At 32.5% G+C, this 26,513-nt stretch overlaps 1 protein-coding gene across 1 annotated transcript in view; it reads right to left on the reverse strand.

Annotated features, from left to right (window-relative positions):
* The window catches only part of LOC120587954 (transmembrane protease serine 11C-like), a 63,176-nt gene extending 50,917 nt beyond the window's left edge, over positions 1-12,259 (reverse strand). Inside the window, exons 1-2 of the mRNA XM_039844956.1 lie at positions 12,204-12,259; positions 4,325-4,440 (exon numbers count right to left, since the gene is read on the reverse strand). Coding sequence (XP_039700890.1) covers positions 4,325-4,440; positions 12,204-12,259 — 172 coding nt within the window. The remainder of the gene's footprint in view (positions 1-4,324; positions 4,441-12,203) is intronic.
* Positions 12,260-26,513: the final 14,254 nt, after the last annotated feature.

Here is a 26,513-nt window from a genome sequence, read left to right on the forward strand (position 1 = left end):
GAAAACCCTAAAGACTACACAAGAACACTACTAGAAACAATAAGCAAATACAGTAAAGTTTCTGGTTACAAAATCAATGTTCAAAAATCCATTGTGTTCCTATACTCTAATAACAAAGCGTCAGAAAAAGAAGTGGAGAAAATAATTCCTTTTGCAACTGCAACAAAAAGAATAAAATATCTAGGAATAAATTTAACAAAATATGTGAAGGACCTATATAATGAAAACTATAAGACCCTATTAAAAGAAATTGAATAAGATACAAAAAAATGGAAAGATATTCCGTGTTCTTAGATTGGAAGAATCAACATAGTTAAAATGACCTTATTACCTAAAGCATTAGATAGATTTAACGCAATCCCCATCAAAATCCCATCGACCTTTTTTAAAGAAATAGAAGAAAAAATCATCAGATTTGTATGGAAGCACAGTAGACCCAGAATTGCCAAAGCCATCCTGAGAAAAAAGAATGAGGCTGGAGGCATCACTCTGCCCAACTTCAAATTATACTACAAAGTAACAGTAATCAAAATGGCATGGGATTGGCAGAAAAAAAAACAACAAACACACGGACCAGTGGAACAGAATCAAGAGTCCAGAAGTAAACCCATATTTATATGAGCAAATAATTTTTGACCAAAAAGCCAAAAACATACAGTAGAGAAAGGAAAGCCTCTTCAGCTAAGAATTGATAGTGCTGGGAAAACTGGAAAACCACCTGTAAAAGAATGAAACTAGACTGTTGTCTATTACTACATGCCGAATTAAGGACCTGAATATAAGACATGAAACAATAAAATGTATAGAAGAAAACATAGGAACTAAACTCAAGGACCTTGGACTTAAAGAGGATTTTATGAATTTGACCTCAACAGCAAGGGAAGTAAAAGCAAAAACAAATGAATGGGAGTACATCAAACTAAAAAGCTTCTGCTCAGCAAAAGAAACCGTCAACAAGATAAAGAGACAACCATTCACATGGGAAAATATATTTGCAAGCAATGCCTCCAATAAGGGCCTAATATTCAAAATATACAAAGAACTCATACAAGTCAATAAAAATAAAAAAAGTAAATGGTCTCATCAAAAAATGGGCAGAAGATCTGAACAGACACTTCTCCCTGGAGGACATACAAATGGCCAACAAATATATGAAAAGATGCTCAACATTGCTAGCTAGTAGAGAAACGCAAACCAAAACCACAATGAGATATCATCTCACACTTGTTAAATAGCTATAATCAACAGGATAAGTAATAACAAATGTTGGAGAGGATGTGGAGATATAGGAACTCTCATATACTGCTTGTGGAACTGCAAATTGATATAGCCACTATAGAAAAGAGTATAAAGTTTCCTTAAAAAAGTAAGAATTGATCTACCATATGATCCAACAATCCCTCTACTGGATATTTACCCCAAAGACTTAAAAAAATCATATCCATAAAGATATTTGCACACCAATGTTCATAGCAATGGTATTTACAGTGGCCAGGACATGGAAGCAACCAAAGTGTCCTACAACAGATGATCGGCTAAAGAAGCTGTGATACATATATACAATGGAATATTACTCAGCTATAAGAAGAGATGAAATACTGTCATTTACAACAACATGGATGGACCTTGAGATAATCACGCTAAGCAAAATAAGCCAGACAGAAAATGTTGAAAATCACATGATATCACTTATATATGGGACATAAACCTAAAAGCAACAAACAGGACAAACAAAGAAACTCATGGACATGGACAATGGACTAGTGGTTACCGAGGGGAGGGGATAGGGGAAAAATAAATAAATAAAATGTTAAATAAATAAATAAAATATTTAAAAAAAAGAAAAAGGAAAAGGAAATAAAATCTAAGAATTAGGAAGCCCTATCAAAGTACTTTACTGTCTCAGGAGGTTCTATTCTGATTCCTATAGGACATTATTCTAATTCCTTACATTATTAATAAAACTTATTGTTCTGATGCAGAAATACTTAATTTTGGAATGTTTTTCTTTTTAGATGTTTTTATAAGCCACTGAAATTTATAACTTCTGGGAAATAGGTATTACTATGATTAAATCCAAGATTGAGTTCTTAAATATATTAGAATCCATATTCATTCTCACATGAGTAGTTTCTTCTTAGCCCGCTAAAACTATCTGTATAGAATTGCTTTAAAATAAACTGAAGGTGGTGATTATACTCATATGCACAAATATATATAAACTAGTATTTCAAACAAGTATGTTTTATAGGATGTAATTATAAAACAACTTTTAAAATTCTTTAGTAATAGGTTCTATGCCCTATAAATTATAAAATGTGGTTTCAATTTAGAAATTAAAATACCTAGGTTTTTTTGTATAAAAATTTGAACTTGGCATAAAGTTGAGAGTTTTCCTTCCCCAAGCTTTTTAATCATCAGTCTTGTTATTCCTCCTTTTCCACTCTATCACCTGGATTTGGACCTCTCTAGGTCCTTACTTGAATGATAGAGAATTTGGCATCTAGTTTTGGATTCTAGGAACTTAGTACTTATTTAAAACTCACGCCCTTCTAGGTTTTCCTGTACTTTGAAATTCACTTTCTGCCTATTGGTGGAGATGTCTCAACTATAGTTCCCTCACATAGATAAATGTAACTATTCCAGCTTGCGTACACTCCTTTCTCAGCATTTAGACAGCTAGAGATATTCCTATTCCTTAACTTGAAATCTGATTACCACTCCAAGTGGTCTCTTGGACAGGACCTAATATGATGGGGCTTTTTTTCTGGGTGGTCTATGTCTGTTTCATAGGAAACATTTATGCAGCATTTGTCTCAAAGACTGGTCTTTCAAACTGCCCACAGGTTCCATCTCCTCTTTACTATGCTGAACAAGCTCCAAGTCTCTTGCCCTTTAGGTATTTCAGGTGTGAATTAAACTCCAGTCCACTGTGTTACTGAATCTTTGAGAGTCTTCTTAGGGTCAAATTGATCTCTCCTTCAAAGCCAGTCTCTCAGCTTGATATGAAGGGGAAATCACTCACATATTAAGGTGGTTGTAGTATGAGAAATTATAGCTCACCAATCTCTAAAGATAACCTCTTTAGATATCCTTATCTCCAGTTTCTGGCACTTTTACACCCTTGATGAAAGACAGTACATTCTATGTCTCTGTCTTGAGTGAGCAACTTTATTCAAAGGTTTATGGACATATGCTATGACCATGATTCCTGTCAATGGTAGCAGCTGGCATTACATTCTACCTAATGATTGTGCTTGCACAAGCAATTGGTCTGTGTCTATATAAGGGTGTATATGGAAAATGAAGCAGACATTAGAAAACAGTTGTCTGGGAGCTGGCCTCTTTACTACTCTATAGAGCTCTAGTTCTCTCTATGTAAACTCTTTTCTCCTTATAAAATGAAATGGATGTTTATTTAGCTAAACAGCTTCTTTTCTAAATGTATTTTTTTTTTCAAAAAACACTATGTTTTAAAGCAATAGTTCCCAACCTGTGAGCTGTGAATTATATAGGGTAATGGCATGATGGTAACAGTTGATTCTAGGGAAAAGTATTTATATAAACACTAGGCATTTTTCTTATACATATATGTATTATTGATTTTCAAACATAGGTAGATATAATTAATTAAATACAAGTTAATTTAAAAGCATTACTAAGTTTACAGTACTTGTTTGTCTGTTCTGTTATTCAACAAAGTAATTCTCTTGTGAGAATGTGAAAAAAAATTTCTATATAAAGGTTCTCATCCTTCAAAAGTTTAAAAAAGAGTAGGCTGAAGAGAGTAACAGAGCAGGACAAAGAGAATACTTTATGTGAAATATATAGAAAAATTTGTACTGACTTTTTTATTTATTTCATCTTTCAATAATAGAAAATACTTTTTGGAGGGAAGTTTATGAGAAGAAAACATCATATAAAGAAAAAATATACGTTTTGAAATAAGAAATCTTAGTTTAGAATCCCACATTCTAGGCTTTTATATTTATTTGTTTGTTAATGCATTGATTATCTCTTCACAAAGTTGTAAGTTCAACAACAATAGAGACTATAACTACTTTATTCATTAATGTACTCCCAGCACCTAAATATTTACTAGGAATTAAAAAGAGCTTGTCAAATTTCTGGGTTCAGAATGCCCTAAGCCAAAGGTCACTAAATAGCTAAGACTGCAGTAATTGTTATTAACCATAACAAAAATTCCCTCTGCCAAATAATCTTGTCTGACTCTTTTCTTTCCTTCATTCTCAAGTTTGCAACTTTCTTAATAATGGGAAAGTAATTCCATGTAACTAGAAAGCCAGACGTCATGAGTACTTACCATTAGTGGTGAAATGAACAATGAGTCCAATGATTACTGTAGCAATCACCATTATTAAGATACCCAGGGTAATCTTTCCACACCTTGTGAGTTTAATTTTTGTGTCTGATTCTGTTCTTCTGAGGAAATAGGAAAGGAAAGCAAGTGTTAATATGAGAAAGATATAGAACATTCTCAAAGATAAATATGGATTTGATGTTAAGTAAAAGGACATTATTTTATATTAATTATGGATTCAATGGACTGCTGAGCTTGAAAACAACATGTAGAATTAGAATATAATATTTGGCTAGCTTATTTTTCAGTACATATGAAGGACAATGGTAATACTAAAATCAAAATTAATTCATACAGCAAATAGTTTTAGATGTCCTATGTGGTAGGCACAGCTGTAGAAACAAAAATCTCATTATGGAGCTTACATTTTAATGAGGAAAGATAGACAAAAAAGCATAATTAATAAAATTCATAACTGATAAAATGATTTCAAGTTCTGTAGGAAAAAAGATAGAGCAAGGTAAAGATTAGATATATGGACTATGTGTGAAATGGTTGTGGCAGGATGAAATATTAAATAGAGTAGTCAGGTTAAGATTATTGAAAAGGTAAAATCTAAGCAGACTTGAGACAGGTGAGGGGGTTAAACACACAGATATCTGGAATGTTCTAGACAGAGAGCAACAAATTGACAAAATCTCTGAGGGAGGGGCATGCCTGATGTGTTAGAACTACAGTGCAGCTGGAGCAGTGAATAAGGTAAAGAGGAGTAAGACACTGAGTCTGAGAGGTACCAAGGCCCAGATCAGGTAGGGCCTTGTACGTCCTTGTAATTATGTTGGCTTTTCCTTTTAGTGAAATGGGAGCATTGGAGGGCTTTGGGCAGAAGACTATGATGATCTGGCCTAATTTCATAGTGGGATCCCTCTGACTACTTTGTGGAGAGTAAATTGTAGTGAATAGAGTGGAAGCAAAGCAACAATAAAGGATATGATTACAATAATCTAAACACAAAATGATGTTGGTGTAAACCAGGATGGTAGAAGTGGAGGAAATGAAAAGGGGTTAAATTTTACATACATTTCAAGGATAGTGTTGATAGGAGTTCTTGATGGATTGGTGTCAAATGTGAATGGAAGAGAATAGTCAAGGATGGTTTCCAGTTCTGTAGCTTGAAGTTTTAAAGGATAGAGTTGTCGTCAACTGTAATGGGAGGGCTGTGGGTAAAGTAGGTTTTGAGGGGGATGATATGCATTTAGTTATGTTCATTTTATGTCTTAGCTGTTCACTAGGCATCCAAATAGAGATGCAGGTTGGATATACAAGTCTAGAGTTTGACAAAGAGGTCTGGGCTGGTGATGTAAATTTGGCACTCATCAACATAGGCTCTGGTAGTAGATGAGATTGGCAAGGGAATAAGTATAGATAAAAAAGACCAAGATATGATCATTGGAGCACCCCCATATTAAGAGAATATGGAATAGAGAAAGACATAGCAAAGAAGTTAGAGAGGAAACAACTAGTGAGAGTAGGAAGAAAACCCATGGAAAGTGGTGTCCTGGAAGCCAATAGAAGTGTATCAAGGAGGAGGAAGGGGATCAACTGTGTCAGACAGTGCCAACAACTCAAATAAGATGAACAAATTAACACAGAAAATTGACCATTGGATTAGCATCATAAAGGTAATTGGTGATCTTGATGAAAGGCGTTTTAGGAGTGAAAGGGGCATGAGACTAGTTAGAGATGGTTTGAAAGAGAGTAGAAATAGAAGAACTAGAGAGTGGTCCTTCATTCTTCTTTCAAAGAGCTTGCTGAAAAGGGGAGCAAAGAAGTGGGACTCTATATGGTGAAGAAAATGGGATAGAGAGAAGTTTTATCATGGAAAAATTAAAATATAGAAGAAAGTAGAGGAAATAATTTAGTGAACCTCCATATATCCATTGCATAGATTTAAGAACTATAAACATTTTACGATATTTATATATTTTCCTGACTAATTTAGATTAGTTACATAAAAATAATTGCCTCATGACATTCAACCATAAATATTTTATTTTCTTTCTAAAGAGTTAAAAGTATTTTTAAAAAGCATGACCATTGTTATACCTAATAAATTATGAATAATTACTTAATATCTTCTAATACCAAATTCATATTCAAATATTTCTACTTGTTCTTAAAATGTCTCCTATAATTTTCTTATTATTGAACAAAAATCAAAATCTGTACATTGTCCTTGGTTAGTATATCTCCTATATCTCTTTCAGTCTAGAACAGCTTTTATACTTCACCCTTCCTTTTTTTTTTAATGACACTTACTTGAAATATGGGGTCAGTTGACTTAAGAATGTTCTACTTAATAGAAGACCTTTATTTTTCAAGAAAACTTAAATGTTTCATTTTGTGACAATTATAGACTCACATGCAGTTGTAAAAAACAATTGAGAGAGATTTGCATGTACCTTTGTCAAAAATCAGTTAGAGGATATTTATACGGGTTGAGTAAAATGTGAATTTTCTTCTCTACTGTTAATATGATGGATTATATTAATTTTATTTGAATATTGAACCACTCTTGTACTCCTGGCATAAACTACACTGGATATTTTTTTTCAAGGAGTTTTTAAATTATAATTAAAATTTCCTTAATAGTTATGAGTCTATTAAAAATCTATTTCATATTGAATGAGTTGTGATACTTTGCGTTTTTTCAAGGAATTAGTCTATTTTGTCTAAGTTGTCAAATTTATGCATGTAGAGTTAGTAGTATTCCCTTATCCTTTTGATTTCTACAACTATGTAAAGAAATCCTCTGTTTAATTTTCGTATTAGTAATTTGTCTTTTCCTTGTCAGTCTTCTTAGAGGTTTGCAGATTTTATTGATTTTTTTTCTGAGAAACAGTTTTGTTTTACTGCTTTTTCTATTGTTTTTCTATTTTCATTTCATTAATTTCTACTCTCCATTATTTTCTCCTACTTGCTTTAGGTTTATTTTGTTCTTTTTCTAGGTTCTTGTGGTGGGAGCTTAGGTTATTTTTCTAATGAGTATTTTTAATGCTATATTTTCCTCTCAGCACTGGTTTTTTTTTTTTTAGCTGTGACTCATAAATTTTATGTTTTATTTTCATTTTTACTTAATTTAATGTATTTTTAAGATTTACTGTGAGAATTCCTTTTTGTTCTATGGATTTTTTAAAAATATGTTATTTAGTTTCTAAGTGTTTTGAGATATCTCTGCTATCTTTTTTAAAATTGATTTCTATTTTGATTCCATTATGGTTGGAAAATGTACTAAATGCAATTTAAAGTCTTTTAAATGTTTTGAAGTTTGCTTTATGGTACTGCATATGATTTATCTTGATATATGTTCCATGGACTCCTAAAAAGAATATGTTCTGTTGTTGGGTAGAGTTTTCTACAAATGTTGATTAGATCCTGTGGTTGAGGATGTTGTTGAGTTATCCTAGATTTATTGTTTTTCTGTGCAGTCATTTAACACTTATTGAGAGAGGTGTTGAAATCTACAACTGTGGCTTTGAATTTTTAAATTTCTCCTTTTAGTTCTTTTGATTTTTGCTTCATATATTTTGCTGATCTGTTGTTTGGTAATACACTTTTATGATTGCTATGTCTTCTTGGCTGATTGACTCTTTTATTATTATACAGTGGCTCCTTTATCATAAAATGACCCTCTCTGGTAATTTTCTTTACTCTGAAGTGTACTTCTTTATCTGATATTAACATAGTCACTCCTGCTTTTATTTGAATAATGTTGCACTGTAAGTCTTTTTCTATCCTATACTATTAACCTGCCTACATCATTATATTAAAAGTGAGTTTCTTGTTGACATATGATTAGGTTATATTCCTTAAAACCCTTCTATTAATATCTGTCTTTTAATAGTATATTTAGAGTATTTACATTTAGAGTAACTTAATATTTTAGGGCTCAAGTCAGACTTTTTAAAACCTTAATCAAAACAGCCGTCAGAAGCTCTGGGGGTTTATTCATCATTTTTAACAGACTCTTAGGGATTTTTTTTTTTATAGGCATTAAATGATACATACAGCTTGGAAACAATAGTTAGAGTAAGGGAATAATATAATAAAAGCTTTTAGAATGAATTACCATATTATTTATAAATTGGGAGGCAACTTTATTTCAATGTATCTATTTGGCATAAACAGAGGAAATTTCTCTTTAGAAATTAAATAATTTATTGTAATCATGCTTATTGAGCATTTTCTATGTGCAAGGTATTGGGCTAGGCAAGGGGTATACAATGATGAGCAAGATTACTAATGTAAAATGTAAGAACCATAAAGTTAATTTTGTTTTATATAATATAAATATTGTATAGTTTGCTGGTTGCTGCCATAACAAAGTACTGCAGACTGGGTGGCTGCAAGAACAGGAATTTATTTTCCCACAGTTAGAAGTCTGAGATCAATGTGCTGGCAGGTTTGGTTTCTTCTGAGGCCTCTCTCCTAGGCTTATAGATGACTGTCTGCTCCTTGCATCTTTATATGGTCTTCCCTCTGTACATATCTATGTCCTAATTTCTTCTTTTTTATAAAGACACCAGTCATATTAGATTAGGGCCTATTTAAAAAACAAAAACAAAACAAAACAAAAAACCTCATTATAATTTAATTACCTCTTTAAAGACCCTATCTTCAAATAGTAGTCATTCTCAAGTATGAGGGGTTAGAGCTTTATCGAATGAATTTTGAGGGCATAAAATTCAGGCTATAACATATATTTTTATATTTTATATTTGGTTTATATATTTTATATTAATATAATATAAATTTATTCATATTTACATTTTATTTTTAGATTTTATATACTATACACCCATATGTACAATATCTCAGGTAGGTTTGTATATATGTATGTGTCTATATAAGGTGTCTTTGAGATATATGTATCTCAGATTTAATACATTGAAATACAAATAAAAATACATTGAAATGACTATACTAAGTATTTGATTAGTTCAAAACACCTATATTAATTTGATTTTTATTTGCAAGCAGAATCAAATATATTTTTTAGGAAATTTACTTTTTATTTATTTAATAGTTATTCCCTGAACAGATGATATTTCCTGAACAGATAATATTAACTAGATCTCAATGCAGGTAAGATTTCCAAGTCAAATCTTTTCAGAAATTTCATTTTACTTAAAAAAACTTTGACCATTTAAATATATTTTGTCCAAATTATGTTTCTACCTTGCGTATAAAAACGAATATCTTAATATTTCTATCGAAGTCTAACGCTCATGAACTTTTTTGGGTCCATAATAAAATAAAATTTAAAAAAACCTAAAGGACATCTCACTATGTAAAAATTTAGAGGAAAACACTTTATCCCAGTCTGATGAATTCACTTCATGAGTTTAAAATAAAGTTTAAAAATTTGGGAAGATAACTAACTAAATGATATGATAATATCTTGTTAACTTAATTTCCTATAGATGAGTATGTTATCCTAAGCAACCTTTTCCATACTCACAGATATATGTCTATATATTTTACTCAACACAGCTTGCCATGGAATAAGTCTTGAACTGTGAGTTCATCAGATTGAAACTTGATGGGACAAAAATTTAGAGTATATTTTCCTATTCTTCTCAACCATGTCCTTCTAATAGGTTAAATCATATAAAGATGCTGCTTTTGCAGATCAAAAAATGAATATTGGCAATTTTACAATGTTTCAACCCATAGATACACAGGTAAACTTTATTTACTGTTTTGCCTTCTTATTTGTCTGTAAGTTGATGTAATACTGATTATTGTATACCCGAATTTGTTTATTAGGGAGTATTGTTTGACTTCATACTTCCCCCAATGTAAAATTTCTAGAATAAGAGATGTATAGCCTTTTGGAACTGGAAGAGACTTTGCAAATCACCCATTCTGGTTTCCTAATTTTAAAGAAGGAAAAACTATAGGACATTTCAAATCTAGGGAAAAGAGCTTTTTCCTTTGGTTATTAGTATACTTAGGGTTAGAGTTAGGATTAGAGTTCATTTCTGATCTCCAAAAGGGAAACGAAAGCACTCTGACTTGGAACTGTCACTTATTTTACAGCCAAAATTTAAGATCACTGTAGTGATTTATCTATCTGAATTCACAAAAGTCAAATTATGGTAATAAATAAAAGTTAATTTTAAAGGCAGGTAAACTAAGAATTTCTGTCATTCACACCAGAGTTTTCTAAGCTATAGATGTTCTTTCTACTTGCTAAGGGCTTAATTGATTTGTTCTTGTGTGTTTGTGTGTGTGTGTGTGTGTGTGTGTGCACGCGTGCTTATTTCTAATTCAAAAGGAAAATTGATTTTTGTCATCATTCAGTTTCTTTTCTTTAAAGCATTCTTTAAAAACAATGTCAGACATATAAATTCCACTTTTTCTGAAGCATTATTATGTAGAATGTTGGTTGAAAAATAGACTACTTATTACTCAACAGAAATTGGTTCTTGGGAGGGAGTTGAAGCAAGAAATAGAAAAAATTGTTTTGATTTCAGCAACATGCCTTAATTTTCCAAAATGTTTTATTTTTTTCACCAGATATATCCTGAAGCCATTCAATTGTAATGATGATAAGACAATAAGGATATCAAGAATTATTTAGGGATTTTAGAAATGGTGGCTTTGCTGGTAAGTTGTACTTAAAAAATTATTAATTCCTTGAAAGAATGAATCCAGGATCTGTCTACACATAATTTCTCATTTATTGTTTCTGGAGAATAAGGAGCATAGTAGGTTAACATGAAGGACATAGAACACACTACTTAGAAGCCAAGATCATATATTTTTACTGGAGTTTCTGTTAATTAAGTCAAAAGGATTAACAGTAACTTAACTTGATGGAAAAGATTTCAAGGGTTCTTTTATGGCCGATTAAGCTAAATATTAACATGAATGTGTAAAAAGACTGATTATTTGAGCTGTTTATCTGGAAGTTAAATTCAGCCCAATATTATACTCTTCACCTAGAATCTAGCTAGACATTGGCAAGAAATCAAAACCAGACAGTTGCCTAAAAGTTTTATTAAAAATATGGGTCAGGCTCAATGAGTTTATCAAGCTGTGAATTTTACTGGATTGCCAGGAAAGACTGCAATGTGTAAGCAAACATTTACATTTGTGAGTTAATTTGATTAGCTTAAGAATCATAACCTAAGAATTACTTGTCCATCTCTGTGTGCCGTGAAACCAGTCAGCACACTTCTGTGACTTCCAGGCCAGTTGTTATCTGAGTTCACAGCACTGTTAATGGGAAGAAACAAACTTTCTTCTTGTTGCTGTTTTTGTTTCCAACTACAATGTTAAATCGCACCACTAAAAATATACTGCTGTGAAGCATCGTGATGTTTCAGTAATTAAAAATTAAAACCTAAACTCTGGTCTACCACTTCCTATAGGTAAAATAGCATATTAGGAACATAAATATTGTCTCTATATCAACATACATTATTAAAAATAGATGGATGTAACAATCTTGTATTTTTTTCATTTTTAAAGTGACATTATCTTTTTAAAAGTAAAATCCCCCAATTTTACTTTAGTAATTTCAGCAGTTATACATATACTTCTCATGAATGGTCTAATTGTGATGGAAAGATTTTTTTTAGACTAAAATTAACAAGCAGAACAGATTCTAATGATAAAATTTATCAATCTTATTTATTCTGGTTTTCCTTTACTTACGATTTATATTGCTCCTATTTTCATAAAAGGTTGAGGGAGCAAATCATTTTTAAGAATTTTAAAATACATATGAAGCTACTGTAATTTGGTCCTTTAAGGAAGTTTGCCCAAGGAGCAATGACAGTACACCCTGCGGCCCACATCCCCTTAAGCCCACCTGTTCTGCAGTGGTGTCCATGCCTGTTCCCTCTGCAGAGGTTGTTGCTTTGCCATCTTCTCCTCGAGTGCTGTGCAGCACAGTCATTCCTCACCTATTTAGCTTATGAGATCCTGTAACTTTTATGTGTTTTATGATAATAGTATAATGATAATACTTGGCACTCAAACCACTTTTCATCTTCAAAGTGCTTTCTGAACATTTGCTAATTAATTTTACATCAGTAAAACATGAACTATATATATGCTACTCCATAAATAATAATCACATGACAGAAGTGGAGGCAAAATTTAAAACTCAGTTGTTGTGACTAAGGAAGCAATATGATCACCTGGTTTGAGAAGGACAATGGGCCTCTACTCCGTTTTTGCATTTTGTCAATTTGGAGATGAGTGGCTGCTCTTCTCACTCCCTAGAATCCACTTCCAAAAATTTTGGCAGGTTTGTTACTCTTTTTGGTGGAAGGCCAATGGCTGTCCAAGCCCTAATCCTCCATTATAATCTGAATGCTCTCCAACTCATAATGCTCTTGTCTCTTTCAATTCATATATCATCCTTTCATGAATTCCTTCCTGAAATTTTTACAGCTACCTTAATACTAGTGCTCATTAAATATTTTTTCTTTCTCTGATATTCAAAGGGTGTTGATTTTTTATTTAAAAAATTTAGGTTTAACTAGTAATTTTCCAAAGTTTTGGATAGCATTCTGGTTTTTAGTAGCCAATTTAGATATTGGCGTGGAGACTAGATAGGACACATCCTAATGTTTAACCACATGGAAGAGAGAGAATTTGCCAGAGGCCAGAGACAGAACAGTAATAAGGGAGAATCCAGTTATACTGGGGCAGAATACTTCCTTGGGTAACAGTCTTTATTAAAGAGGCTCAATCTTATTATAAGATCAAGTGGAATTAGTCTTCTACCTATGCTACCTCCTTTCTTCCCAAACCATGTAAAGAGAAAGATAATCAGAAAAATCATATTTGTATTAGAATGAAAGAGAATCATAATGGCAATTCTTGTATCAGTTATTAATAGGACTTTGACTAGATTTTTTATTCTTAAAAAATTTCCACTTTAATTTACTTGAGCTTTCCAGTCTTTATGCTTTTCTCCTTATCTTCAAATATCTAGTATGTTTTTCTTTCTCTCATTTGCCTGTGTAAATCCTATTTATCCTTCAAGTTTAGCTCAATCCTTACTTCTTCCATGTGGGCTTCTCAAATATACTGCTTTATCATCTGAAACTCATAAACTCGTGGATGATCCACCAAAATCTACACGGGGTTTGAGGTACATAAGACTAGGAATCAAATGAGAAACTTCCTGAATTATCATCTTAGACCGGTCTTTGAAAATCAAGAAACAAAGTATTCTGATATAGGATACATTTGCCTTCATTGATCAACAAATATTAGATAATTAAGCTGTGGTACATCTAGACAATGGAATATGATTCAGTACTAAGAAGAAATAAACTATCGAGCCATAAAAAGACATAGAGGGAACTTAAATTCATATTACTAAGTGAAAGTAGCTGAAAAGTCTACATATTGTACGATTACAACTATATGACAATCTGGAAAAGACAAAACTATGGAAAAAGTCAAAATATCAGTGGTTGCCAGGGGTTGGGGGAGAGAGAAGGATGAATAGGTAAATCACAGAGTGCAGTGAAAATACTCTGCATGATACTATAATTAATGATTGATACATGTCATTATACATTTGTGCAACTTCATAGAATGTACAAAACCAAGAGAGAATCGTAAGGTGAACTATAGACTTGGAGTGATTACGATGTGTCAGTATAGGTTCATCAGTTGTAACAAGTGTACCACTCTGATGAGCAAAGCTGATAATAGGGGAGGCTATGCACATGTGGGGCAGGAAGTGTATGGGAAATTTCTATGCCTTCTTCTCAATTTTGCTATGAACCTAAAACTGCTCTTAAAAAAAATAAAGACTTTAAATAAATGTGTTGCACACCTACTATGGCTTTAGCACTATACTAATTATAGAATTATAAATAATACCCTAAAATGAATATATCTCACAATGAAGGCAGTCAAATAAACTGAAGATTAAAACATATCAAAATAAAGATGGAGCATTCATGGAGCACTATGTGAACATGGAAATGAAACCAAATCCTACTATTGTGGGAGGAGGTCAGAGAAGAATATTCAGAGGGTGTGATATCTGATCCAAGACCTGAAAGATACACAGGAATATAATATTCTGACAGGTGGAGGTAATGAATCAGCCTAATAAAAAGCAAGAGAGAGCATTGCAATTTGGGGGGACTGAAAATTACTTCCATGTAATTTGACCAAGCTCTAGAGGTGCAGGTGTGTGTGTGTGTATGTGTGTGTGCGTATGAGAGAGAGAGAGGGGAGGGGAAGCTGACACAGATGAAGTGAGATTCTATAAGGATTGCTAGACTATCTAGGAGTTTGGACTTTACTGTAGAGCAATGCAGTGCTAACGAAGAGTCTAAATATTATTAGATTGACATTCAGTTAAAGTAACTATGGCTTGTTATGTGGAAAAGAGATTGAACTAGGGAGTTGGAAGAAAACAGCAAGTTTTTTTTTTTTTTAACTCAGCCTTGTACAAGGGCTTTGAAATAAGGCAGTGAGATGGAGATTTCTAGACTCAGTCAAGAGACTTGATATGATTTAATGACTGATTGAATGTGGAGAGTTGAGGAGTCGAGAACAACATCGGTGAATGCTTTTTTGAAAGTACAGTTTTAACAAAGGCACCTTATGATACCCTGGTGTATCATATAGCAAACAATGAACTGTGTGATAATAGGTTACTTCCTAGCTTGTTAAACAACTTTAGTGTTACTAATTGGATAAGAACCAATTAAAGTTATTTAGTATATACTCCTCTTTGGCCTTGTTCTATTTAATATTTTAATCAACAATTTAGGAAAAAATGTTTTTGTAGGAGTAGCTGAAATGACAGGGTCCAAATCAAGATAGGGTCCAAATCAAAGTAATACTAACAAGTTAAATTGTAAAATTCTGGAAAAGAAACATGATGAGAGAATGCATATTTGTATATTAATGATATGGTTTTGAAGTAAATTAAAACAGAATGAGGAAAACATTGTTTTTCAGAAGTGCAAATACCTAATGATCCAATTGTATGATGCTGCTGCTTTAAAAAAGTTCCCCAACTACTGATCTTAATAAGAAGCATACATTCCAAATCACAGGAAGTAGTATTCCACTGTTTTTCACAGTGATTAGACCTTATCTGGAGTACTATATGCAATTCTGGGTGCTGTCGTTTCAGAGAAATAAGGATAAGAGTGTGCAAGACCAGTGGAGAAAAGCTGAAATCATGATATTGCTGGAAACCATAGAAAGAGTGGTTGAAGGAACTGGAAATATTTTTCTCACAAGGACTAAACTAAGGCAAAACATGATAGCTGAGATAAAATATTTGAGGCACTATCATGTTGATCTATTTTATGAGGTTTTTCTTTTTCTGAAAGTAAAACAAATGTTTACAATAACATTTTGAAATTGTTTTTATTTCTGGTAATTCCATTTCATCCTATGACTCTTTCCCTTCATGTTGTCACACAGCGTTCTGAGCTTACTGTCATCAAATGAAGCTTGTTATAGCAGAAATAGAAAATCAATTTCAAATAGACTTTAAAGGATGTGGTGAAACCAGAATTTTTAAATAGTACTGTTTATTTTTAATCAGAAGAGCCTGGCTCTTTTAATTATCAAAAACATCTCTTACACAGAGGGATTCAAAATATTGAAAATGTTCTATTCCTGATAGTAAATCCATTTGTGTTTATTTAAAAAATGTTCTCAAATCCATAGCAATATATTATATACTTTTTGTATATATGTTATTTCACTATATATATAAAATACACCCTTATTTTAAGGTGATGCCCAAGTTTATGCTGTAGAATTGGAAAAACACTGTCATGTTCAGAGCAAAGTTTTTCCCCATCTGATCAGACTACATAAAGTTTCATGGACTGGAAGAGGGAGTAAAGAGTCGGAGAAAAGCACTAAGCTGAGAGTCTGAGAAAAGGTCCCATGAACCCCCTCGACCTTTCTCATACTTCTCTCTCAATTCAGGGTTAGTTCTGGAGTGTAGAAATAATAAAATTCAAATAAGCATGGAGAGAGATGGGAATAGAGAGGTCTCATGTCCCCCATCATATTTTAAGTGGGAAAGTGACAACTTTGCTGAGTTCCTTGTGATATCATGGTGCTTAAGCTCTTGAGTAGAGACTTCATAGTGTATTGAGGCAGAGAAAATCTGAGGTGGCCTTGTTGAGTTTGATGGTGATGGAGAGTAGTGGAGGCTAATGGTCCATTTATTCTATACCTCCAAGAAGTGTGCAGAAATGAACATGTGAGAACACTGGCTGACCTGTTGAGGACTGTACCAGCAGTTAGCATCATCTGTTGAATCTGAGTCAGAGAAGAGAATCCAGACTTCTGAGAGGACAAGTATGGAGGGTTTGTAGTGCCTGCAGAGCAGATTGGACAATGCGCACCTCAGGAAATGATAGTCTAGATAAATGATGACCGTAGATCAGCCCCTCAGCCCCAGCACTTTGGCACATGTTAGCTAGGTCACCTGAAACTGAGAGAAGCGGGTGAGAGATAGTAACTTGCCTGTGAAAATCCCCAGCTGTTTAAGAAAACCCTGAAATGATTACATCTACTGAGAATAGAGTGTATAGATATAACCATTTGGCAGAACAGGGGTCTGAAAGAGAGATATAATTAAGAAAATTACTTTTTTGGAGGGCATACCTGAGTTTATGGCAAGAAAATAGTATACCAGTTAGAGTAGCAAGTTTGAGTATTGCTTAAAAAAGAGGCAGTTTTAAGTTATGAAAAAAAGGGGGTTTCATAAAAGTTTTAGTTTTTAAGCAATGAGGTGTTTAGAAGTATCATGGAAAGACAGGAGGATGATAGCTTTAAAAATTATACGGAAGATGCTATTGAAAGAGGTTATACAGAGGTCACAACTCTGTTTCCTTTTAAATTCCATAATTTTATGTGTTTGAAAATTTCTTCTCTATTTATCTAACATTTATGATGGTATACACTAGAACACTTTCAAAAACTAAAAGTATAGTTGACCCTTGAACAACACGGGGGTGGGGAAGGTAGGGACACTGATCCCACCCCTCCACCTCCCACCCCCCGTCCAAAAATCCACATAAAACCTTTGACTCTCTCCAAACTGAGCTACAGATGGTCTTTCACAGCACAGATTCAACCAACCTTGGATCGAAAACAATACAGTTGACTTTAAACAACATGAACTTGAACTGTGCACGTCCAAATATACACTGATCTTTTCCAATAAATAACATTGGCACCTAGAATCTGCAGGCTTGGTGTCAGTGGATTCAATCAATCCAGCACTGAAAACAGTATTTTCACATTTGCTACTGTAGTTTTCCAACTGTAGTTGGTTGAATCTGTGGATGCAAAGGGTTGACAGTAGTTGTTTTTGGAGGTCAAAAGTTATATGTGAGTTTTCCACTGCCCTGCGGTTGGTCACTAAACCCCAAGTTGTCCAAAGGTCAACTATATTTTCAATCCGAGGTTGGGAAACTTTACTTGAGAAACTGTGATTGGGCATGCAAAAATACTGTTTTTGATTCACGATTGGTTGAATCTGCAAATGATGTGAAACCTGAGGATAGAAAGGGCCACCTAGACTGAAAAAATCTGCACATAAATTGGCCAGTTCAGTTCAAATCCTTGATGTTCAAGGGTCAACTACATTTTACTTTTTTCCCTTTCTTTTTCTTATTAGAACTCTAAGTGTCCACTTTAAAAGCTATCATTAAAAATCAAGCAACAAACCATTGGCTTGATATGAGTATTAACTGATGCATTGACCCGTAAACTAAATAATTATCATGAAGCAGCATAAAATGACATTAAAATATAAAGTGAATAAGGCAGAATACAATATCATTTATATATTGTTGGAGGAGGTCATTGAGAGGACATGACCACGCCTTGACTCAGGAGCTGGACTCTGGCAATCAGAGGCTCCTTACCCACTCCCCTGCATTTGCTATGTACGTTCTGCCCATTGTTCCCGTGGTAGTAGCCATCTTCAAAGACACAGCCTTGAGAGAACAATGTGCTGTCGAGATGATTTGGACTAAAAATGTGAGTGAACTCAGTTAAGATACAAACTTTTAAATTCTGGTGGGCAGGTCCAAAGATCTCCTTTTGTTGCCTCTCAAACCAAGCCTCGTAAGTAACTTCTCTTGTTTATTAAACCTGCCACCTACCAATCTGGAGTGGTTTGCACCTTATTTTGTTCCTCCTTGCCCTCTGTGTACAGGTGCCAGGTTGAGAACCAACAGTTACGATTATAAACCAAGTAAAATTATATATACATATATTTAAATGAGATCTGGAAGAGAATGTGAGAAAGTGAAAATTGATGTCGATTATTGGCAGTGTCGCTAATATTTAAAGCTTTTAATTACTTCCCATTATTATAATGTTGCTTACACAATCCATTCTTTTAAAATGAAGGAAAATTTTGAGGGCTTATTCATTTATAGCCATTTTTAATATTTCCTGTGAAATTTAAAAACAGATCTTTTAAAAGTAAGTATAAAATACATGTTATGTACTTTTCAGTTTTCAAGTAAAAACATTTAGTGAGGAGAAATTTTATAAAATCACAAAAGATAAAACAAAGATATTTTAATGTTTAAAAAGGCTTAGAAAGAAGAAATTTTATTGGCTTTTAAATAATAAGTAAGCTTTTTTAGAAGACATTGTTCTATGTCAAAATTTTTATTTAGAATACAAACAAATTAGTTTAAAAGATAATTCTGGAATACATGCAATTCATAATTTGAGAAACATTATAAATTTTGTTAATGAATATATATGCATATACTCATTGTTGATAATTCATACTTTAACTGTTTTTGTAAAAATTGTCTAACTCACAAAAACTAAAATTATTTAATTTTTCTAATTACTCTTACATGAGAATAATTTCTTTGATTTTTGTTAATGTATATGTGATTATTTTTGTGAATATATATAATTACCTTAAGTTCCATAGCTGTATGTGTTTGAAAATATTTGTGTCTGTCTATGGTACCTGTATGATCCATCAGCATTATAACCTTTAATAACAAAGGTTGTATACTAGAAAAAATATTTGAATGAAAATTTAGTAAAGTTTAGAACAAGTGCACTATAGATTTTTTTCAAATGTATTTTGATTTTGGAAGTCATAATAAAAAATGGCTGCGTATAAGATAAAATTTCCTGTGACTACACTCTTCATCCACTGTGAGAAGAAATTTAATTTTCCTTTTAATTTTTTTAACTTTCATTTACTTATTCAACAAACATTTACTGAATGTCTTTTATTTGTTATATATCATAATGGGAATTCTGAGATGAAAGTCAATTAAATTTTAATTAACTGAAAACTTAAATCCGATGAGAATTTTGTAAAAAGTTTGTATATATGTGTTGTATGATTATGTAAATTTCATGGGAAAGCCATGATGTAAACTGGTAATAAGATTAAATGCTATGTATTTTTGTCTTCTGAATCCCAATAATTATATCATTCAGTATGGTTGAGTTCCATAAGAAACCTAACCGGTTAACACATGTACATAAATCTTGCTTTCTTAAATGTTAAAAACTTACCTGAACAATTAAAATATAGTGTGTCAACATATAGGAACCTATTGAACTTTCCTATATATTTATGTAATTTGAAATATATACACATTTCAGTAAATCTTTTAATTAATGGATAATTTCAAATCTACTCGAGGCAAATATTATCATGAAGAATATTCTTTTAGATTATAGGCCCTTTAGTTCTTATTTTTCCTGTTTCTTTGCCCCATTTATAGAGCCTTTTTATTTGATCCACTTTTAAATTATTTAATTTTTTTCAATTTTACTTTTAAAATTTAAGAACATTTTAAATGAGCATAATAAATCTTTTTTGGGAGGAGGCAGGTTAAAAGAATCTCTCTAATTAGAGAGACCTTTCTTATGAGAGAATTATTCTTATTTTCTAATTTTCTTAATGCCTGCCACTGAGGAGAATCCTACAATTAGGACTTTATATGTCTTTACACTGACATTTTTATCCCTCAGATTATGTGAAATTGCAAAGCATCAAAAGTCACACCTATCTCTGAGTATCCAGAGTTGGTAGGGAAGAAAAAGAATTTTCATTTTAATCTCATGCCATAAGTAAGTGTTACCATAAAGTTAAGGGAATTTTATGTTGCGATTGATGTTTCCTGAGACAGGTTTGGAAAAAAAATGAAGTTACAGGCAATTTATATAAAACAAGTTTTACAAGTCTTCTAAATAGAAAACTTTTAGAGAAGGAATTGTAAAAAGCTTCAGAGTTTTAGAAAAGTTTCCTTGTTCTGATAAGAGTTACAAACCAAATGGGAATCTCCTTCCATCCTTCCTTCCTTCCTTCCTTCCTTCCTTCCTTCCTTCCTTCCTTCCTTCATCCTTCCTTCCTTCCTTCTTCCTTCCTTCCTTCAGCCTAACCATTCCTTCCTTCCTTCCTTCCTTCCTTCCTTCCTTCCTTCTTCCTTCCTTCCTTCCTTCCTTCCTTCATCCCTTCCTTCCTTCCTTCCTTCCTTCCTTTTCTTTCTCTCTCTGTCTCTCTCTCTCTCTCTCTCAACAGAACATTTTATTAAAATGAGGAGTTTGGAGATTTTTAAGGAAGAAATAATTAGTACAAGCTGAATAAAATGTTCAAGAGATCTTTCAAGAGGATTTGGACTTCCCCAGGACTGTTTATGGTTAAATAATTGTTGGAAAAGTGCGGCACAGATTTTGGGAAAAGCCAGTCTTTCTGCCCCTGTGCAGACATCTCCATCATTCCCAAGGGCTGGAAGTTTAGAAAATCTCCAGAAGTAGCAACTGTGGCCTGGATGTGGTTACAGTGATGAGATTTATATATGTAAGTGGCTTCATGGACACAGGCTGTGGGCATATGTGAGCCTGGGAAAGAAAGGAAAATAGATCAGATTCTATGTGATTCTTACAGATGGAAGCAGCATGGTTCAAAGGGAGGCATATGTTGTATATCATCACAATAAGAGTGAGAATATGTCTAGAAAGACATAGGGAAGAACATAAAGAAATTTTCTAAACCACTTGAATGTCATGATTCTGCAGGTTCTAATTTGAATTAAAGCCAGTGTGTATTTGTTGATAATAAGTACATAATAATTCTCAAAAATTTTGATCATCAGAACATGATTCCCATAATGTGGAGGGCACTAGTGAAAACATGACTATCATTATACTGTAGAGGTAATTGTATTTAGAGAGTCTGATTCTTAGGTTGAAAATCCAGAGAGCTGGGAAAATAAAAATAACATGAAAAATTAAAATCATTTAAACAATTAGTTTCTAAAGGATAAGTACAAAGGCTTTAGAATCTGAAAATTTACCTTTAAATCCCAACTCCGTAAGTTATCAGCTCTGTGATCTTAGACATTTACTTCAATAAACCTTAGTTTTTTTCTCTTAGAAAGAGTTATAATAACAACACCTCCCCTGGCTTTGTCACATAGGGGCCTGTTGGTTAGCAAATGCTCCATAAATATCAACTATTTTAACTTTCATTCTTATTACTCTTATTATTTCAGGCCATTATTTCAATGATTAGGTTTTTGATCTATAAGAAAACATGATTATTTTTGCACGAAATTTTAGTTTTTTTCTTTCACTTATTGCTAATGAGAATTTTTCTTACATAGTTTGTACTTTTTCTTTAACACGTAAGACATGTATGGTATGCTGGACACCTGAGCAAACGGTCTCTCGAAGGAGAGCTATTCATAGCTCTGTAATATAATTTCAAGAGTTAAATAGTCAGCAATATTAAGCAGATACACATGTGTATTTGTGCATGAATACATTGGCAAAGCAATTGGCTGGGAATGAGCGAGTCAACTGCTTGTTCTTTACTCAGTGAAAACCAAATCTAGGCCGCCTGGCGGTGGGAAGCAACCTGACTAACTTAATCGTATATTTGAGTATTGTTAGGTTACAATAATAATGATATTAGAGAGTCTGTCACCTTTGCTTGGTTTACTGTCATACATTATTTTCTTAAAAAATCCTGGGAAAAAAGACAATTTTTGCTTTCATTGTTTCTATTTATCAAAGAAAATACCCCCAATGTAGAACAGTTTGTGAGGAAATGTGTGCAAGTTTTAAATTAAAATATATTAGCTGCAGTATAACTTCAAAATTGGTCAGTTGAAGAGAGTGAGAGCAGTACAACTGGAGTAACCCAGAAAATTTGCTTATATGGGAGTATCCTAGCCAAACTCCTGCTAGTAAAAATGGATATCCTTATAAAACTATTTTATCTGGAGCAAGTTTTAACAGATAGGATAGAGGAAATTTTAGATAGTCTATAGATTTAATAGTAGGATAGGCTTGAAAATGTTAACTACCACATTTTCATTATGTTAGAATTCATTGAAGTTGACTACTTCATGTGTTCTACCTAAATGAATTTTGTAATCATGTAACAAAATCTCACTTTATAACATTGCAGGTATGCTTTATTTTTACAAAACAAAGAGATCCAGACAACATTTTTTTTTACGAGAACTTCTCGCTTTTCACTAGGGAAAGCACTTTGCCTGATGTGTGTGTAAAAATAAAGATTAAATGTTAACTTCACTTGATGAAAAAAAGTTCAGAGTGTGAACTTTGAAGCTTTCATACTTTAATTTTTTCTGATCAGGTTTTGCTTGGCATGGATTCTGAAAGGGAACTCAAATGTAATTCATTTAAAAAAAGACAGCCTTTATGTAACCACCCAACCAGACTGAGGGTTACTGAAATCCTTTACCTAATAAGATGGGAAAATCTGAATTCGAGACAATTTTGCACTTTCTGTTAAAGAGAGGCACTTCTTTTTAATGTGTGATTTAGAGCTTTAGAAAAAAAGTCTTGCTTATTATCATTGAAATTAAGGAGAAATATAAAATAGATTTTTAGAATGCATAGCTGGTTGTGAAATAAATTATGTGGTTATATATCTTCAGACCAAAAATTTGCACTTAAAATTTTTTTTATTGTCTCAGTTATTCTATTTTTAAATCTCTTTTTCTTCATAAGAAAATTTTATATTGCCTGTTTTATACAAAATGCTCACATTTCCTTATTTACTCCATGAAGTAAAACTCTATGGAGTAGAGAATATTATTTCACAGCTTTATAGAAAGAAAATGGAAACACTGCCCATGGCCCATCATGGTCCTTCAGTGAGTGGAAGAATAGTGTAAATTGCTGGTGAGAGGTGGTGGGCAGTGATGAAGAGTCTTGGTCTGAATCAAAGAACCAGTAATTTGCTTGTCTTTTGACTTTTCCTACTGTGTGAACTTGGTCACATTAATTAACTTCCCTGATCTTTTGCCTAGAATTTAAATAATTTTGAAGGAAAATACCTACTACTTCAACTAAATGTGGCCATTAGATTACTTTATGAGTTTTTATTTCCTTATTCTTTTCTTTTCTTAAAATAACAATATACAAAAATGCCTGATGATAAGGTGAAAATATTACTCAACAGTAGAACACAGTTATGCTAATAGTTACCATTGCCATTTATGAAGTTTATCTTTATATTGTTTCCACCTAAAAATGTATCTGTAAGGCTCTGACATAATGTTAAAGTTTTTCTTTAGTGTGGATGCCTGCAAAAAAACCAATTTTTTAAAATTATGTGTCGATGATCCACCAGAAAATTAGGTGAAATAAGTCGTTTTGGCAAAATTCTGTCATTTTCCTGCTATGAGTTGAAACATCTAAATACCTAGTAATATCCAAGGGATTTAATGAATTTATCTCTTCTGAACAAACATTAGTGTCTCTAAGCCATAGACATAGCCACTAAATTTGAATATTTTTCCTTAGTAAAGAAACAGCTAGTTGGAAACCCTTACCATTTTTCCTGACTATTAGAACAAAAATAGTAAACTAAATTGCTGTTGTCATAATGAAAATATTTGGAATATTATGTGATGTTTACTTCAGGACTTCCTTTATAAATGCATTGCAAATTATAAAGGCTATAGAATGCTCATCTTAATTTTATATCTTTCACAGAGGGAGACTAAAAATAGAAAGGTAGAAAATTACCACCAAGAAAACTTGGAGACATTGATTCTCTAAGTATCTTTCTAAAGTCTATTCCAAGTATTCTGTTTATACACACACACACACACACACACACACAAGCACTCATGCACACATGCACACATGCACATGTACCCTTTTATTACTTAAAATATTGTCACTTTTATTTTATTATTTTAAGTGCAATTGTCTAACAATCTCTCTAAATCCTTTGAGCTTGTCTTGTTACAAAATAGGATTATATGTATCTTTTTACCTTCAAAAACTTATAGTTTAGGAAAATTACTAATTGTGGAAGAAATGGAACCTAAATTTAAATAGAATAATGCACACTAGAAATGTTTAAGTATATTAAGAATGTTGACATTGATAGGCAATCCTAATAGAGTTATAAAAAAATAAAACAATTATTAAAATACTAATGTAGAGTGCGAGCAGGAATAAAGTGCTTTTCCTGCTGCAAAATCTTCCAGAACATTTTTAGAGATCATCCAGTGTCTGATTAAATATCTTCTATGATAAGGGACCTGATTCTTCAAAAGACAACTGATTTTTATAGAAATAAATCACTAGAAATATGTGGGGAAAAATGACCTGTTTTCCTCATTGGAGATTAATCAAATTTATTGATTAGAAATGGACTGGGTTTTGAGATTTGGATTATGTAGACATAAGAAAAATATAAAGAGAAAATCTGTTTTGATCTTTTTGAATCATTTAATGTTTATCAAATTGGAAAACGGGAATTGAATTGTGTAAATTAGAGCCTATGACAGACTTAGATGAATAATATAACTTTTTAGCTCCTTTCTCTCTAACCACAGAGTAATTAGTATGGTTCATGGCAAATTAATGCTCTGGAAGACTCGCTTTTGATATTATAAAATATTTTCCCTGAGTCTTCTAAGACTTACCCCCTTCTTTTGTTACTCTATAATAAATATTCTATTCTTTATTGTTGCATTCTATTATGGTATGTAATATGTTTGTCAACACCAGCATTCTCTGAGTGTCTTAAGGGTAGAGACTGTGTCTTGTTTATCTTAGTTTCATCAGTGTGTAGTAGAAAGCCTGGAACATAGGCTTAATACATTTTTTAAGTGAATGATCTACACTCTGTAATTAAAACCCCAAGTGCAAGAAATAGTCAATTGTTTGCTCTAAACTTTCTTGAGTAATTATGATTCATTACTTCTGTTCACTATTTTAAATTCAGAAGGATTCAATCTGAACACCATATATTCACTTTGCCATTTTTTTTATTGGTTCATCTGTGTATTTTCTATATGCTGAATAGGATTCTGGTATTCCTAACTCTTCCTGGCACTGAATTAGGGTGCTAGAAAGTTTCTGCCAGTTTCCAGAGTGACTTTTTAAGGACTGAAAGGATTTATGAATCACTGTCCCGCCCATAAATTTTCAAAATTGCCATCATGGAGTTAATTAGCTATCAAGAAAGTGAAACTAATCAGTACATAAAAAAAAAAAAAGCTCTTTTAAAAATGTTCTTCTGGTTTTCAAATATCTCTTCAAAAATATGAATATTTGCTAAATAATACTTTATCTTCAATAAATTGAGTTTGCTCTATTTTCTAAATAGGTACTTTCCTTTATATTGCTTTCAATATATACAAATAAACAAAAATAAATGTTTATGATTGTGTTATGGTACGTGCACACACACACTTACAAACACACCAACCCAGGCACACACACACTCCCCTTGAGGCACTCTCTAAAATGACCAGTTTAATGTTGTCCTCACAGGGTGTAGCCAGGGAGTGTCAAGCTGGACGCTCACCTCAGTTATAGGGCTTGATTATAAGGCAGCAGAAAGCACCAAGCCTTTAGAGCCCAGTTGGCAGTTTTCTTGTTGCAGAAGCAATTAAATAAATTGTTTTGGATTGTCCTTCATAAATCATAACTTCCATAAATACTTAGGCAGGGACATGATTTTAAGAGTTTATTTGAAATAAGGTAAACCAACAATTTGTACATTTTATCAAGAAATTTTAACTTCCAACTTCTTTTCCTTAAAAGTAAATGGCTTCAGAGTAGGTCTCTTCACAATTTTATATGATGAAATACAAGAAATTTTCATCAC

The sequence above is a fragment of the Pteropus medius genome, unplaced genomic scaffold (assembly GCF_902729225.1).
Source record: "Pteropus medius unplaced genomic scaffold, Ma_sr-lr_union100, whole genome shotgun sequence".
Classification (NCBI taxonomy): domain Eukaryota; kingdom Metazoa; phylum Chordata; class Mammalia; order Chiroptera; family Pteropodidae; genus Pteropus; species Pteropus medius.